The following is a 17,184-nucleotide window of genomic DNA, read 5'->3' as shown; positions in this document are numbered from 1 at the left end:
TCACATTTTTTACAGTAATTTCTTCCTAAAACGTTTTACCAGTAATTACACTTATCATATTTAATGATACCTATGTCAAGAAATAAAGATTTTACATTGGTTTCATTGAATTTGAGCAATTTTATATTTTTTGTTTATTCAGAAAAAGCGAGTCTGCCCACAGAGAGCGAGATAGTGATACTTAGTTTGTGCTTCAAGTAGGTATTCGGAGTGTGGCCTCCATTTTTATCTGTAGCTTCATGCCAATCACCACACCCATAGTGATGTGCAATAAAAACCGGTTTGTGAAAATGACGGGATTCTGGGATTCACGGTGTGAATTGTGAGTTTCACTCTCAGAATTCAGCCCCCCTAAACGTGTGGCAAAACATCTGTAATTTTATTGTAATATTATACTAGCGAACGCCCGCGACTCCGTACCCATTTTACCTCCTCAGGGGTTGAATTTTCCAAATCTCGCCGTAAAAACCACACCGATTTGCCAATCAGCCGAAAGGCTGATTCTTCATACAAAATAATCGGGGCCAACTATCGGCCAACTAAAAATCAGTGGTCTCCGCCTTGGCATAGACTTTGTTCTTTGAATCGATTTTGATATTAATAATGTTATTTTTGTATTTTGTTTAGACCTTCCATTCCATCCTTCCATTCCGTCACTTATTAGTCGATGATTAAAATCGATTGATCTGTCAATATAATCGATGTTTTCCACGATCCAATATTTATTCGCAATCACTAACTTGGTACTTACTACTTGGAGGAGCTTGGAGGTTATTTGAGTTGAGGAGTGGGTGATAGTAATTATTTTACTTGACTTGACCCATTACAGTTTAGTTAGGACTTGAACTTGAGGTGCTAATAATTACATCAAATTGTAATTTCAAGCCTTGAAAATTTACGAAAGGATTTAATTAAAAAACTATCATCTATCAAACATGTCCGAGTAAGTACCTATTCTTTATTTAATTCTTTAGGACAAGGATAAAAACAGTTTTTCCAATGTCACCTCTAAAAATTTAAAACCATGCATGACTTGTAATTTGTAGTAATTGCAAAAAAAACCTACTAAAATGAAAAGCAATTAATTTTAAGATCTCATTAAGATTTTTATCCACTTTTGTTATTTTTATTTAAAATCAATGCTAAAGTCTGTTGTCATTAATGTTCTCTCACTTGATTCGGCTAAATGATTTTGTAAGTTAATGTTTGCATCAACAGAACTATTAAAAATCGTTTTTTGCATAAATTCTATACATAATCATGACAGGTAAGGTAATGCCAAACATAATTGGTCTTTTAGATTTTAATTAACAAATTGTTAATTCATCACCATAAAAATTTTGTAAGTGACTATAGTAATAAGATAAAACTATTGTTGAAAGACGTTTATTGGCTTTTAAGATCTATGCTTTACAAAAAGAAAAAAGTATCATTGAAAAAAGAAAAGGTTCAGTGGCAAGGTTACTTGAAGGTGAATGTTTGCCAATGTATGGTGCAAGCAAAGCAATACAACTTTTTAATACTATGCACCTAAGTAGGTAGCTTCAGAGCTACCTATTGATTTACCTATTATTATTTAAATTGTATAAAATATAGTCAGCTATATTTTATACAATTTAAATAATAAAGTATTTAAAATAATATAATTAATAATCTAAATGTCAACATTACAATCTTGAAATAAATCTAAATTACTTATTTCCTTCCCATATACTCACCACCTTACTCATAAAAGTTATTCACTCATTGAACACTGGTTTAAAGTGACTTTACTATGTAAATTTCACTTTAAACTACTGTTCAACAAGTGTGTAACTTTTAATTAAGGGGTTATAATACCTAAGTTTAGGCAATAATAACACTTCAGATATCTTTCAGCATGTCAAATAATTAATAGTAACAATGATAATCCAAAATAGGTGGAATTAGTTCCAGTTTTTTGCTAATGTAATCAGTGGCGGATTTACCAATAGGCCAAGTAGGCCAGTGCCTAGGGCGGCAAATTTAGAGGGGCGGCAAATTTTGCAAATTTTTTTTATAGGAAAAAAAAAATTTAATTATACGTATACACAATCCATATATAAATAAACGATTAATAAACGCACTGTAATATATACTTAGGTTCTTATGTGATCATGAATTTTAAAATATTCCAATAGCGTTTCAATAAAAATAAAATAAAAAACTCGTAACACAGGATCTTCGGAGCCTAGCACGAGCACCATCTCTCCAAAACTTCGTGTATATTGTTTTATAGGGTAGCCCAGGTGAAAATTCACTTTTGAAAATTCAAGGAAACGAAAACTGTACATTTTTGTAGAACTTTAGCTATTGCAATTTAAAGGAAATTTAGTGCAATTTATTTTAAAATTTACTATCTTTTATAAATTTTATCGTACATGTGATTCCCTTGACGTTTACAACACTCGGTCAACATACATCAAAATTTTGGAAAACTTTCGTAAGCGCTCCTGCACACGACGCCGCTACCGCGCCGATGCCGCGCCGTCGCCGCGCGCGAAATTATGCTTTGACGGCGCGGCGGCGGTTTTACTCGGTGCGTATGAACAGTGTAGCGGCGCGGTGAAGGCGTGGCGGCGGCGCGGTGGCGGCGTCGTGTGCAGGAGCCCTTAGAGTTACCTCAAAATGGATTCAGGATGGATGAATGCTGCAGAGTTTTTGGATTATTAGAGTATAGGTACTCTGCTCATAAGGTAACCCCACAAAAAGAAGTCTGCTGGAATGAGATTAGCGCTTCTTAGAGGCAGCTAGATTTCACCCTGCTTAATTGGTTTGTTGCATTGAAAGGATGATTAATTTTTGAGAGCGCTATACTGGTAGGCTGAAAAGCTTGATTTCAAAGATGGGGCTGCGTGACTTCAACTGAGAGCATTTAGAGGGTAAGAGACATGTTCCCACAAAACAATAATTTCAGGCAGGGGTGACATCTCCTGGCCACCAGGAAGCCCTGATCTCACTCCACTTAATGTAAAACTACAAAATAATTTTTTGTAGTGTTACATTAAGAATAGAGTACTTATACTTTTATAATCCAACAACCATGCAGCAACTGAAGCTGAGCATTCGGCAAAAAAATTAAAATAGGTTTCGAGGTGATTCTGACGAACGCATTCCAAGATTTTGATGTATGTCGATCGAATGTTGTAAGCGTCAAGGAAATCTCCTGTGCGATGTAATTTAATAAAGGTAANCCATTGGACGTGGAGAGGGTCATTAATTATACGTATATTTTCTACTTTGCCGAACATTAGCGCGAGAACGGTTTGTCCAAAACATATGAATTTGGTCTTATTCAATGCAGGATTAAGTGCCCTTCAACCGTCATGAAGACCACTTTTTGATAGGGTAAGTCCTTTACGCGGTATAACCGGAAAACCGAAAAAATGCCTCTTTCGGGGGCCCCCACCACTTAAGCACAACTCCATCGAAGTCGAAAACTTAGGAGAGTCTTAATGGGCAACCAATGAAGCCATTAAAACAATAAAATCTTTTGTAGGAATTATTTCCGATTTAAAAGCTAATTCTACTGGACTATTAATGCTTTATCTCTTTTGTGCATAGAGTCAGAACTTATGAAAAAGATTTCATACGACGATATAATTACTAATGATTTTGCAAATTTAAAATCTCGCAAGAAAATAATGTAAAACATATTTGATCTCCTTGTCTGTCACCATTAAAACTGGATTGTTAACATGTTATATTTTAATATAAATTCTTTGTATTGTTTTTAAACTGTTAAGTGTAATAAAAAATATTTAACAAAAACAATGTTTACTGACCACACATTATTTTGTCTGTGTTCATATAGTGTAGGTATTTTCTTTCCTCACCTTATGATTAGTACATGCTGCTGTTTTTAAGTCAACATTAAACTCTTCAGTACCTACATAGCGGGTTGCAATAATAATCTAGTAACTGACAGAAATATCATTAAGTTCACAATCATACTATTAACGGGATTAAACTAACGTATTGAATTTCAAAAGTCAGTAGGGGCGGCAAAAATTGAATGGCCTACTAGCGGCAAATTTGTAAATCCGCCACTGAATGTAATTCAATGGCACATGTGGACTAAAATCCTTTTTTTTGTTTTAGACAAAAAGCAGACATTGCCCTTATCGGCTTGGCCGTGATGGGCCAGAACCTTATACTCAATATGAATGACCATGGATTTGTTGTATGTGCATTCAACAGAACTGTGGCCAAGGTAAGCTTAATTTAAGTTAAATTATTGGGAATCTAGATTGCTTTATAGCAATAAGGCCCCCTAACTAATAGGTAATCTTTTGTATATTTCTTTCTCTTTCTTTTCTTGTCTTGTGTGGGGTACAATAAAGTATTTTCTATCTATCTATCTAAAAATTCATAATATAATTAATTTAATCTGGGTACTGTTTGCCTTTTAACTATTATTTTGTATTGATTCATAGAAAATAGTAGTTAAAAGGCAAAAAAGTTAATTAAATTAATTTTCATTGCAGGTTGATCAATTCCTGAATAATGAAGCTAAAGGCACAAAAATTATAGGTGCAAAATCACTAGAAGATATGGTAAAAAAATTGAAAAAACCAAGAAAAGTTATGTTATTAGTTAAAGGTAAGATAAATAAAACATTTTGATATAAATAGTATTTTTGCCAAATATTTAACAAAATGAGCCCAATAAAAATTTAAACCCAACTCCAAAAAAACTTGCACTAAAAAGTAGAAAATAATTACATTATTTGGACAAATGTATACCATGATTGATATTCTTGGAGTCGGTGCCAGCTGAGTGCCAAGCTCAAGAAATTTTCTAAATATACCGGCACCAACTCCAAAAATATCAATCATGGTAAGTATACATTTGTCCTAATATTAATGTTTATTTTCTACTTTTTAGTGCAAGTATTTTGGAGTTGGTTTTAATTTTTTTGTTAAAATTAATTTATTTCATGCTTTTCAGTTGATTAGTCCTTGTTATTGTCACTGAAGATGGACAGTAGCCATATTGAATGAGATTGAGACTATAGTTTTCCATTTTAAGTGTAAATTATCTTCCCTACAAAATACAGGCTACCTAATTTAAATATCGGCAACTAAAAAGTATCATCTAACTCCTAACTTACGAAGTTTGACCTTTCATCATCAGCTCACCTAAAAAAAACTTGAAATAACTGTATGTAGCTATGTCTCATCAACAGCCCTTTACAGTCCACTGCTGGACTATGAGCCTCCTCCACTATAGTGGAGGGTTTTGCCATAATCTCCACGCTAGGCAGGCGGGTTGGAGATCGCACTTTAAAAGATTGATGTTTTTCAGAGAGCGCTGCTGCCCATTCTCTGTTTGATGTGTAGTCCCTAAGTCGCCTCTTACGACACCCGCGGGAAGAGTAGGGGTTGGTGACAAATGTATTCTACTCTGCCGTCACCACACGGCTTATGTACATAATGTAGCTAAAATATTTAAAGAATTACTATCCAACTCCTAACTGTTAAGAAGTTTTACCTTCTATCATCACTTTATCAACATTAGATGATGACTATCAGACGCATATAGGTACTTGAATAACTTTAGAATAAATATGAAAAACATAATATGTGCCTATAAAATTTGAAGTTTGCCCTCGATTTCCCTAGGATCCCATCATTAGATCCTGACTTGGTGGCAATGGGACCCCCTCAGAAGTCTACCCTATTTGAACAAAGAAAGAATTTTGAAAATCGGTTCACAATTGACGGAGTAATCGGTGAACATACATAGAAAAAAATACATACAGCCGAACATAATTATAACCTCCTCCTTTTTTGAAGTCGGTTAAAAAATGATGATCAATCCCTTTTAGAAATTGGAAATGATATTTAAGAAAAATAGTACTTTCCTATCTGTTTTAATATTACAAAAGTTAAAATTATTGTAGTACTGTAAAAGTACAGTTTTAACAAGAGCAGTTTGATTTTCTCTTCTTTCACTAGAAATTGTTGTTTTTATACAGTTTTTTCATGATTTGCTTCCATATGGTCTGTATGTGCCATTTTTTGTAATTGTATTCATGACTAGCGGCCGCCCGCGACTTCGTACGCGTAGTTCCCGTTTTACCCCCTTAAATTTCAGCCCGATCCGTCCAGTGGTTTGGGCTGTGCGTTTATAGATCACTATGTCAGTCACTCAGTCACCTTTGAGTTATATACCTATATTCATGGACCTATAAAAAAAGTATTTTTATAGGTCCATGCCTATATTTAGATTAAGATTATAAAATAATATTGATTTTTTTGCAGCGGGTTCAGCTGTGGATGAGTTTGTGAAGAATCTGGTTCCTCTTCTTGAAAAGGGCGACATAATAATTGATGGTGGCAATTCTCAATATTTAGACACCCAGAGATGGTGTAAAGAACTTGCTCCTACAGGAATCCACTACATTGGCATGGGTGTATGTTGATATTCTTTACAGTTTACAAGTTTACACAAATATTCGATGGATTTTAGTATGCTACTTTGTCTGTTTGGCTTGTAATTTTTTGTGATTATTTTTCAGGTGAGTGGTGGCGAAGATGGAGCACGCTATGGACCTTCTTTGATGCCAGGAGGACACCCCGCAGCTTGGCCACATGTCAAGCCTATTTTCCAGGTAATGTATAAAAAAAAAGAAACAAAGTACTTCTTATTTCACATGCAAATGTACATGTTAATGTTAATAAATAACCTGTTAACTAATTTTAGGCAATAAGTGCTAAAGTAAACAATGAACCTTGTTGTGATTGGGTTGGGGAAGATGGCGCTGGTCACTTTGTTAAAATGGTTCACAATGGAATCGAGTATGGGGACATGCAACTCATTTGCGAGGCTTATCAGCTCATGAAGGATGTAGTTGGTATGTTACATTTTATTGATTTTATCAGAATTTCAATTGAAAGTGTTAGTTCAACCGTCATGTGTTCTGTTTAACAGGAATGGAGCAGGATGAAATGGCAGAAGTTTTTGAAAATTGGAACAAAGGAGAACTAGACTCATTCCTAATTGAGATAACCCGAGATATTTTAAAGTTTAAGGATAATGATAGTAAGTTTTTAAATATAAATATATTTTACTTTTGCTTCCCTTCTCTCTTTTTAATGCAAAATTATTATAATTAAAGCAGATGTAAAATAAAATAAAATTGAAGCAGTACTCAATATGAAGTGATTATGAAACACACTTGGCTGCACAGAGTGAATTGCTATTTGTAATAATGAGTATCTGATCTGTTATCAATAGCTGATAATATATTTTATTGTAATGCCAAAATGGAAAATGATTTGCAATCTTCATTTGTAATGTAACACAGAATTGTTTTTCAACATAATTCATTCATCAAAGATTCACTTTGCCCCATACCATGAGGGATACTATAAAAATCATACTTAATGCAAAGCACTAATCTTTGATGACGGTACAAATATGGTACCATATTTTTTAAAGTAATTTTTATGTATAGGTGTTTTCTATGTATAATATGTATGTATTCACAAAAAAAAAGTATTTAAGTATGTTTATATCCGTTGTCTAGTACCCATAGTACAAGCTTTGCTTAGTTTGGGGCTAGCGGCGCAGTGTAAAATGTCCAAGGATATTTATTTATTATATTATAATATATTTAAAATTTAGGTATACTTATTCCCACAAATAACTAATAGTCTCATTTACAGCTGAATATTAGTCTACCATCGACTCTCGGTCGGCAGTCCAACACTGACACCATTAGGTCATTGTCGCCTAGCTAAATTGTACAGCAACAGTACACTATATCAGATAGCATCTTAAGTATTTGTAGATATTAAGTGCTATCAACTGGGATTGACTTTGATGTTGAAACGTCCAGATAGTCCAGAATCCCTTAGAATGGTCTTGTCTTAGGAATGTTGGGCTCTAAGTCCATAAGTACTCTAGATACGCCAATGAACAAATATTGCGTGGTATTTTACAGGTAAACATCTCCTACCGAAAATCCGTGACTCTGCGGGACAGAAAGGCACTGGTAAATGGACCGGCATCAGTGCCCTCGAATACGGGGTCCCTGTGACCCTAATAGGAGAAGCTGTGTTTGCAAGATGCCTTTCTTCTCTTAAAGGTATGATTTAAAATAAAACTACCATTTTGTTTTGCTTTTTCTATCTGCCGAGCCATCAGCGGCTTATTCCATTTCATTAATCCCCATTACGTTAAAAATAAAATCCTAATATAATGGGGATTAATGAACTTTTTAGTTCATTTTTCCCTATTATAAACTCCAATTGGCGTTAACGGGGAATAGTGAACAAAAAGTTCACTAATCCCCGTTGACGGGGATTGTCAACGGGGAATAGTGGAATAAGCCCGATCAGCCAACAGCTTTATCAAATTGGATTGAATTGGTAAATGGTTGCAGTGGTAGAACGAACATTTTACATTGAATTAACTTTTTGGACATAACCAAAATCGTAAAATGCATTTTTTTTGTTCATTATTTTATTATGAAATAACACTGAGTTATAATTTTAAATCATTAGGCTTCGTTGCGCATCGTATCGTTTTAACTTAAAAGAAGTTAATGTAAAATTATCGAGCCGAGTCAGTTTTAAAAATAACTGATAGGAAATCCATGTCACCTTTTGCAATGTGGTAATCACAGGTGTAATCCATCGGTTATGTAATGTGAACTGGGTAGTAGGTATGATATTCAGATGCAAGACAGATGTAGGTACTTACATTATTTTGTATTTCTGCATACATTTAACATACATTTCGACTTCGTGACCGGGCGTGACCTCGTTTTGTTACTGTGATTGATAGTGCCAGTCTACTATATCGTTCCCTGAGTATATTATGCATTACACTTATTCAGTGCAAAAAATGACAATAATTTTAATCTGTTACTACTATAATTATACTACCGCCACTGCTGCTTTTGTGTACCTATATTAAATTATTACTAATTATGACTACATTATAATGTGTATAATTTTTGGCAGTCAAAAGTAGTTTTGAAATATTTTATGTCCCAAAATGGGTGAATCAAACTGTTATGGGAGGTTGCCTCACTTTTGACTTAAAGCTTCCGCCCATAGCAGTTTGATTCACCCATTCTGAGACACCCTGTGTAATATTTCGTAGTATGGTATAGAACATAGAGATCACAAAGAGGTTCATTATTTTTTTCAGCACTGGCCTATTTATTCCGAAGTAGTGGTTGTGTTAAAGTAATACTGGGACGTGTTAAAGCGCTGTTTAAAAGTCTATAATAGCAGAAAATAAAAAAATACTTATGATTTAGGCTGGGTTGCACCATGTCACTTTTAAGTGTAACAAACGTCAAAAATCTTTTAATCTCCATAAAACCCGGTCACGGTTAGAATAAGCTGGTGCATTTCAGCCTTCGACAAACGGCACGCTATAGAATTGGCTATAGATCGTTTCATCCACGAAGACGCGCCCCACCATTCTTCAGCTAATGTCCGAGTGTTATCGGTACACGCTAAATTATCCATGAGTGCACACGCACACTACAATAATGACGCTCGGATTGCTCGGATTAAACTCCCCGCACCCCGCGCTATCCTCCACCAAAATGGCAATGCCAGATTTTCTATGGAAGGTGGCGTCTTTTTTTTTCAGGCGGCCATCGACCAAACCTTATTTTTTTTATTACAAAATAGTGTAATAAACCAAACTTACTATAACTTGTATACCTCTAAACTCAGTCTGAACTAACTAACGAGCATTAGAAGTTTGATGATTTTACATAGGTACCTACTAGATTTGCTTTCTGCGTGCAAGCTTTGTAAGAAATTGCAACAAAATAGTGACATTGTATGTGTAAACAAACAAAAACATCAATTATAGGCTCCAGTCATCAGTATGGAGCAGAATCAGCGCAATAAAAAAGACGTCACTATTTTGTTGCAATTTCGTACAAAACTTGCGCGCAAAAAGCAAATCTTAGTATGTAAAACATCAAACTTCTAATGCTCGTAACTCAGTTCAGAATGAGTTTAGAGGTAATACATGTCATAGTAAGTTTGGTTTATTATTACACTATTTTGTAACCAAAAAACATGGTTTGGTCGATGGCCGCGCGAAAAAAAAGACGCCAATTTCCGGCATTGTCTTTTGGTGGGTCGTCGTGTCTTCGTGGATGAAACGATACCTTGACTACAAAACGAAGGTGTTTTCAGACGAGCGTGTGACAGCCAGCAAGTTGCTGCCAGGCTCCTCACAGAAGTTCAGCGGCGATAAGAAGCAGTTCTTAGAACACCTGCGGAAGGCGCTGTATGCCAGCAAACTGATCTCCTACGCACAAGGGTTCATGCTGCTCAGGGAAGCGGCTAAGGTAAGCTATCTTATCATGCAGGGCCACGCCTGGCGTAGTGCACATCGACCCATTGGGATCTTTTGTTTTTTTTTTTCTCCAAAATATACTATCCATTAGGTAAATATTAAGTGCTTGGGTGAGAGAGACCAATCTGGTGCCGGATAAGGTAAACTATTTATGTTATAATAACATACTCCTGGGAGTCCCAGGCTGGGATAGACTTGACCTTCATTGATTGGGTTTTTATTGGGGATCAAGCTGTAGATCCTGGCAACACAGGAGTTGTAGCGGTGGGGATCAGAGCTAGGAATAATAGTCCCAAAAATAAGGATAAATGGAACAAGTTTCCTTTGTAAACAAAACCACAGACAAAACCCAAAACAATCAAAAATCTTGCCGCTATGACTGTAAAGGTACTTTTATATAGCCTCAGGATATGAATAAGCATTTTACTGGATACTACCCGGTAGTAAATCACATCATTACTTTGTGCAGGTACACAATTGGAATCTCAACTACGGCAGTATCGCGCTTATGTGGCGTGGCGGCTGCATTATCAGGAGTGCCTTTTTGGGCAACATCAAGGTTTGTAAATATTAATTTAGATCGTGAACTCTACACTATAGTCTACACTTGTATAGTGTGTATCATATCTATCTATACTATCTATACTAATTTATAAATGCGAAAGTAACTGTCTGTTTGTCACGCTTTCACGCCTAAACTACTGAACCGATTTTGATGAAATTTGGCATAGAGAGGATAGTTTATATCCCGGTTTTTGAAATAGGGACGCCCGCGATAAAGTTTTTCTGTGACAGACAAAATTCCACGCGAGCGAAGGCGCGGATGGAAAGCTAGTAGGTACCTATACTTAATATTATAAACCTGAAGAGTTTGTTGGTTGATTATGGCGTGAACTATAGTAGTATAGTTGGAAAACTGACCTCAGCTGTTTTTTACAGTCGACAGCACATCACGCGAAACACTGTGGCATCTTACGTAATTGTAATACAGGCGATTTTGCAACAAAATGTAATCTGATCAACAATGTGATCTGTGCTGTCGTTCGTACGATTTAAAAATGTGTATTTTTGTAGAATTAACTCAGTGTATTAATCTTTATTGACGTAGAGCTACAGCGACCTTTATCCGACCTTTGGAGTCTGTGGCAATGTCAAGTGACATCATGTATTGTGAACTTAGGTCTCAGCACATAGTGATTATGTCACGAATTTTAAAAATACGCATGTGATTTATGTAATGATTGTGACATGTGATTACATAGTATTTTCAATAATCAGAAGTATCCGCACAAGAACTACTCATAAGAATTGATAAGACCTGGCCATTATCATATTAAGTAGGTACCTACTGTTAGTTTAGTCTGGTTTGAGCATAGCACATTGACATACTATGTTTATTCCATTTTGCAGTGTATTGTAGTTGAGCGTTGTTAACAATCATAATTATTTTATACTAGCTTTCACGTCCGCGGCTTCGCGCGCCTGGGCCTGGACTACATTATCTACATATTTTACGGAACCCTATTTTTTTCCAAAATAAAATTTAGCCTATGTTACTCGTGGATAATGCAGCTTTCGAATGGTGAAAGAATTTTTAAAAACGGTCCAGTAGTTTTTGAGCCTATTCATTACAACCAACCAAAAAAACAAAGTTTTCCTCTTTATAATATTAGTGTAGACATAGGTATAGATAGATAGATGATAGTCACATTATGCGGAAACGATATTTTTCCCTGTTTAATCTAAGAACCGACCCTGCGCTGCCCGCATCCAGGTACTTCCCGCGACCTCACCAGATTTTATCGGTCCACTTAGTGGGAGACCTGCCTATACTGCTACGCAGGATCGGTCTTTGTCCAGCAGTGGTCGTCACTTGGCTGAAACGAATGAACGAATCGCACTCAAATAGGACAAAGTAGGGCATTTGACAGGCTACCAATCAATTGACGTACTTTTTAAAACTGTCAAAAAGAGACTCTCATATATTTTGTACTAGCTACCCGCCCCTGCTTCGCACAGGTACAATGTAATAAACTTAAAACCCTTCCTCTTGAATCAGTTTATCTATTAAAAAACCGCATCAAAATCCGTTGCGTAGTTTTAAAGATCTAAGCATACATAGGGACTGACAGCAAAGCTACACTCAGTTAAACTGCTTTTTCAATTACAATGCAACCAAAAATCTAAATTTACAGGTAATAAATAAAACCAATTAAGTGTTTAAGAACAGAAAGAAGTGTCTTATAAAAGTTGTGTTTTAGACTTACTGGGGAATGGTGTCAAATAGGCGGTTATCACACTGCGCCGCGCTCCGTCGCGGAGCGCGGGACGACAGATTTAATCATTGTATGCAACTACCTCAGTTTGTATCTTAGAAAACACGGGCGGCACTTCACACTGACAACGCGTCTGCGCGTGTGATTTTTTATATGAAATCACGCGCTCCGCGGCGGAGCGCGGCGCAGTGTGATAACCGCCTTACGCATATTTATAACCCAGCCATTTGTTATAGGACGCGTTCACAAAGAACCCCGCGTTGTCGAACCTGCTGTTGGACCCGTACTTCTGCGAGCGCATCAGCGAGTGCCAGCTGTCGTTGCGGCAGGTGGTGGCGCAGGCGGCGCTGCTGGCGGCGCCCGCGCCTGCCTTCTCCTCAGCGCTCGCTTTCTACGACGGCTACCGCAGCGCTGTGCTGCCGGCTAATCTGCTGCAGGTAAGTCTACAGATTTTACAGGCATTATAGTCCAGTCATTTGGTACAAAATAATGGCTTTACCTGGAAAGTTTTCTGGGAGTAATGAAAATTGGTATTTCTATATATTTCAATGTGCTCTTTACGAATTTCAACTTTGCGACCTCGTATGGTTGCCGCTCGCGCCGCCATATTAGAATGCTGCCTAGTAGTAGTTTTTCTTAAATATTTCCTTTCGGATTAATTTTATGACAAAACATGCTTATTGAAACTAAAATTAGAGAAAATTTCCTATTTTCGATGTCTACATAACCTTTTTGTGAAATCAATAGTTTAAGCGTAGGAGCGCCAACAAGCCCTACCACCAACAAACCCGAACAGAAGAAACTGCTCCCACTGGGAAACGAACCCTGGACCTGTCTGTGTCTAAAGGCTTACCACTAGGCCACAGAGGCGGTAAAAGTAGTTCAAAGTATTTGAAATTAGTAGTATTTTTCTAATATGGCGGCGCGAGCGGCAACTATACTAGGTCGCAAGTGAAATTCAGTCATTATAGTACATCGAAATCTATATAAATACCAATTTCATTACTCCCGGAAAACTTTCCAGGTAAAACTACCAAATGACTGGACTATTATACGAGGGGATTCTGGAGGAAACTCAAAAAGTAATGAGAATGGTATATTTCCAGCCATCACAAAAATCTTAAAAAAATGGGTAGGTAGCTTAATTCTTCACTAGAAACTGGCAAAAAATCATTTAAGTTCACCTTTGCGTTTAAAAATTACAATCGCCTGCACGCGACCAGTCGGAAAGACCTTGTTTACTGTGTGTGTTTTCTGTGGTACCTACCTACCCAATTTTTTTCAGTTTTTTGTGATGGCTAGAAATAACCCATTCTCATTACTTTTTGGACAGCCCTAAGTAGATGCAGTATTTGCAGTCTGCAGCAACGTAAGTGTAGGCTGACGGTGGCGTAGGCGCCAGCTTTCTCCGCGCTTGCTTACTAAGATGGCCATCGCCGGCAAATTTGCTGCAGGTGTCTTCACTTTTTTTTTTACCTGATGGTAAGTGATGATCAGACCGAAGGTGGAAGCGAACTTCTCCCGGAATCCTCAACCACAGAACTGGCTATCTTACCTCTAACTGCCGGAACACAACAATGCTGTTAACGTTGTTATGGCGACAGACTTAAGTAAGATGGTGGTAGCTAACCAGGCGGACTTAGAACAATCCCTACCACCAACCAAACCGAACAGAAAAATCTGCTCCCACTGGGAATCGAACCCGGGACCTCTGCGTCTGAAGCAGGTGGTCTTACCACTAGACCACAGGCGGTTGGCTTCTACAGCAGCCCTGGAGCATGGCAGGTGTAGTTAAGACTAAACGATGGGAATAGTCTCTTCACCACTGTAGGTAGGCAGGTTGCTACTGTAGCACTGTGCTGATTGAAGACCTGCTGCTGGTAGGGTTTACAGCAGTGGTTCCCAAACTTATTTAGTCTACTGCGCACTTTGAGAATAAATTATTTTTTAGCGCCCCCCATTTTGTAGTCAAGAGTCGAACTCAGTCGATGTCTAAGAGTCTTCCTAGTAGATGACGCCTCCCAAGCCTCTACACAACGTCCCGATTTTCTTTCTGGGTCTCTTACCGCCCCCCTTTAAGCCTGCAGCGCCCACAAGGGGGCGTTATCGCCCACTTTGGGAAAGACTGGTTTACAGCTTCACTGAAGCATTGTAGGTTCAATCTCTGCACCAACGTAGGTGTAAGGCCTTCTCCTCTGCGCTTGCTTTCTATGACGGCTAATGCAGTGCTGTGTTGCCAACAAATCTGCTGCAGGTATAGTCTTCATTTCTATAGCACCACTGGAGCAGCACGTCTTCAGTGAAAATTTAGGCATAGCAATAGCGCACACTTTACAAATACCTTCTGTAGGAAATCAGCCGGTTATGTGGCTCTACCTAGCGTGAGTAAGTGACGAGACGACACTATTCTCCGTCAGTTGCCAAGTGTACCAAACTATCCTTCTTTCCACTGTAAGACCGCTTTACGCAAATTCTGCATTAATGATTCCTATGGTGCGTCTACACTGGGCGAACGTGCTCGCGCGGCAAACTCGACATCCTGCTCACTCGAGAGCAGGGTGAGCAGGATATCATGTTTGCCGCGCGAGCCCGTTCGCCCAGTGTGGACGCACCACTAGGGTAGCCCTTTACCAAGACATAAACAAAATTTTGAACTCTAGCACAGTGTACAGAACAGTCATTTCCAAATACTTTAAATTCCAGGCGCAGAGAGATTACTTCGGCGCGCACACTTACGAACTGGTGACCAAGCCAGGCACCTTCGTCCACACCAACTGGACCGGCCATGGCGGGAACGTCTCTGCCTCCACCTACAATAACTAACTAAGGAGGCTCTACGCAAAACGCATATCTGTCGATATCTCTCATTCACGACAGGTACATGAAACGTTAAATCCTTAAAGGTTTTGCGTGACATACTCCTAATCATGTCTTATTACTCATATAATAACCGCGATCTGTATTTGATACCCCAGTGATTGTTATTTTTTAAAGGTCTACCTATTAAAAATTGTATAAGTTTCTTGATCTTAGCTGAAGATGTAAAGGAACATTTTCTCTAGTTTGCTCTACATTTAAAATTAACTGCTCTAGATCGCGGTTTTGATAAACCCTAATAAGACAACTTTCATCATTCTGTGCTTAACTATTTTTCGTATTTATTTTCACCATTCCATTCTTAATTCTGCGTACGTTCTTAAATGAAGCGTATTGTTGCAGTTATTTGAGAACAAAACCTTCACGCACATTTGCTTAACTTTGTGGCTTTAGATCCTACTTATATTTTAAGCGGAAAATATTTAATGAGACATTCCTTTTGGTAATTGTATTTTGTAATTATAAGATCATGGATTATATTCCTGTCTTATTTTATATTTTAAGGTGGTTGGTGGATTTTATGTATTTTTATATAACTGTTGACGATGTACACACGTGTTTGTGTGTTGTTTTTATAAAATATCCATACTGCTGTGAAACGAAATGGGTGCTTCCTATTTACATATATATTTTGGATGTTAATTTTGAAATAAAGTTTATATTTTATACGATATTCAATGTTTTAATTGTTAATCCGCAGATCTGTTCCATTCCATAGTACACTGATGTAACGTAATGCACTTCTAATCTGCTGCCTTGTAAATACGGAGCATTGTCAATACGGAGAGAAGTCTCATGCCTGTATTATAGTATTGCCGAGTAATACGGGTCGTATAAGGCGTATACAGGTTGAAACGACATACGAAAATCAAACCTATAATAGATTCATCCTAAATATTGAATGAAAACATCACCGACCTGAATCAAGTGTTGCAATGAAAATGAAGTGCAAAATTATTATAATTATATTTTCATTGTGTGGTCGCCACTAGCCTGTATTAATTTGTAGCATTCATACCTGATAACCCTGAGAGAAGAACGCTCAATTTCAAATAGCTTACACCCAACTCCGGGTTATTAAATTAAACTTCTTTTATTGTATAATTTATACATTTATATCAAGAACAAAAAAAAATACAAAGGACAAAAACAGCACAGTGGGGTTCAGTGCGACTCAGTACACTTGTTTTCGCAGCAGTTACCGGTGGGGGTGATTCTGAAGGCCCGGTTTTTTCGGTCCCGTGCGTATACCGGGCCGGGCGTCGCCCACAGGCCTCGCTTGAGGCATGGGAACCACATCACCAGGAGTGCCGTGCCCAGTATTAAACCATACACCATCGTGGCAGTCACATAGTTAAGCACACTTGATTCAATTTGGAACAGCCGATTGTTGAGGATAGGACTACCTAAACCCATTGCCTAAACCATGATTCATGTTTTACAACGGGACGGGATCAATTATTTATTAGCGACTAGGGTGGTAATAAATACAGGAAATTGTCGTTGACAGATACTTTGACATATACCTTGACGATAGGTTGACAGAATGGATTGGAATGGACGCGAAGGCGCGGTTCGTTTCGTTTTCAAACTGTCTTTTGAAAGGTCTTGCGCGCACGTTTGACTTGTCGCCGTGACCACCACCGTGACTAAGTACCTACTAGGTACTTTG

At 37.6% G+C, this 17,184-nt stretch overlaps 1 protein-coding gene across 1 annotated transcript; it reads left to right on the top strand.

Annotated features, from left to right (window-relative positions):
- Positions 1-731: 731 nt before the first annotated feature.
- Pgd (phosphogluconate dehydrogenase) lies at positions 732-16,185 on the top strand. The gene is made up of 12 exons (XM_028306347.1): positions 732-943; positions 4,120-4,231; positions 4,506-4,620; positions 6,285-6,436; positions 6,542-6,634; positions 6,727-6,877; positions 6,955-7,065; positions 7,970-8,113; positions 10,197-10,351; positions 10,829-10,918; positions 12,872-13,072; positions 15,339-16,185. Exons 1-12 carry the CDS (start codon positions 936-938, stop codon positions 15,456-15,458), a joined length of 1,452 nt encoding a protein of 483 aa, XP_028162148.1. The 5' UTR covers positions 732-935; the 3' UTR covers positions 15,459-16,185.
- Positions 16,186-17,184: the final 999 nt, after the last annotated feature.

The sequence above is a fragment of the Ostrinia furnacalis genome, unplaced genomic scaffold (assembly GCF_004193835.3).
Source record: "Ostrinia furnacalis isolate ACB-3 unplaced genomic scaffold, ASM419383v2 OfSCF1918, whole genome shotgun sequence".
Taxonomy (NCBI): Eukaryota; Metazoa; Arthropoda; class Insecta; order Lepidoptera; family Crambidae; genus Ostrinia; species Ostrinia furnacalis.
Note: the sequence above shows the minus strand (reverse complement) of the source record. Positions and strands in the feature narration are given on the sequence as shown.

What these genes read in the sequence shown, in the direction of transcription:
- Pgd (XM_028306347.1), top strand. An exon ending in TCAACAGAACTGTGGCCAAG is followed by an intron (nt 4,232 to 4,505) that starts GTAAGCTTAATT and finishes TTTTCATTGCAG; the next exon opens with GTTGATCAATTCCTGAATAA. An exon ending in ATGTCAAGCCTATTTTCCAG is followed by an intron (nt 6,635 to 6,726) that starts GTAATGTATAAA and finishes AACTAATTTTAG; the next exon opens with GCAATAAGTGCTAAAGTAAA.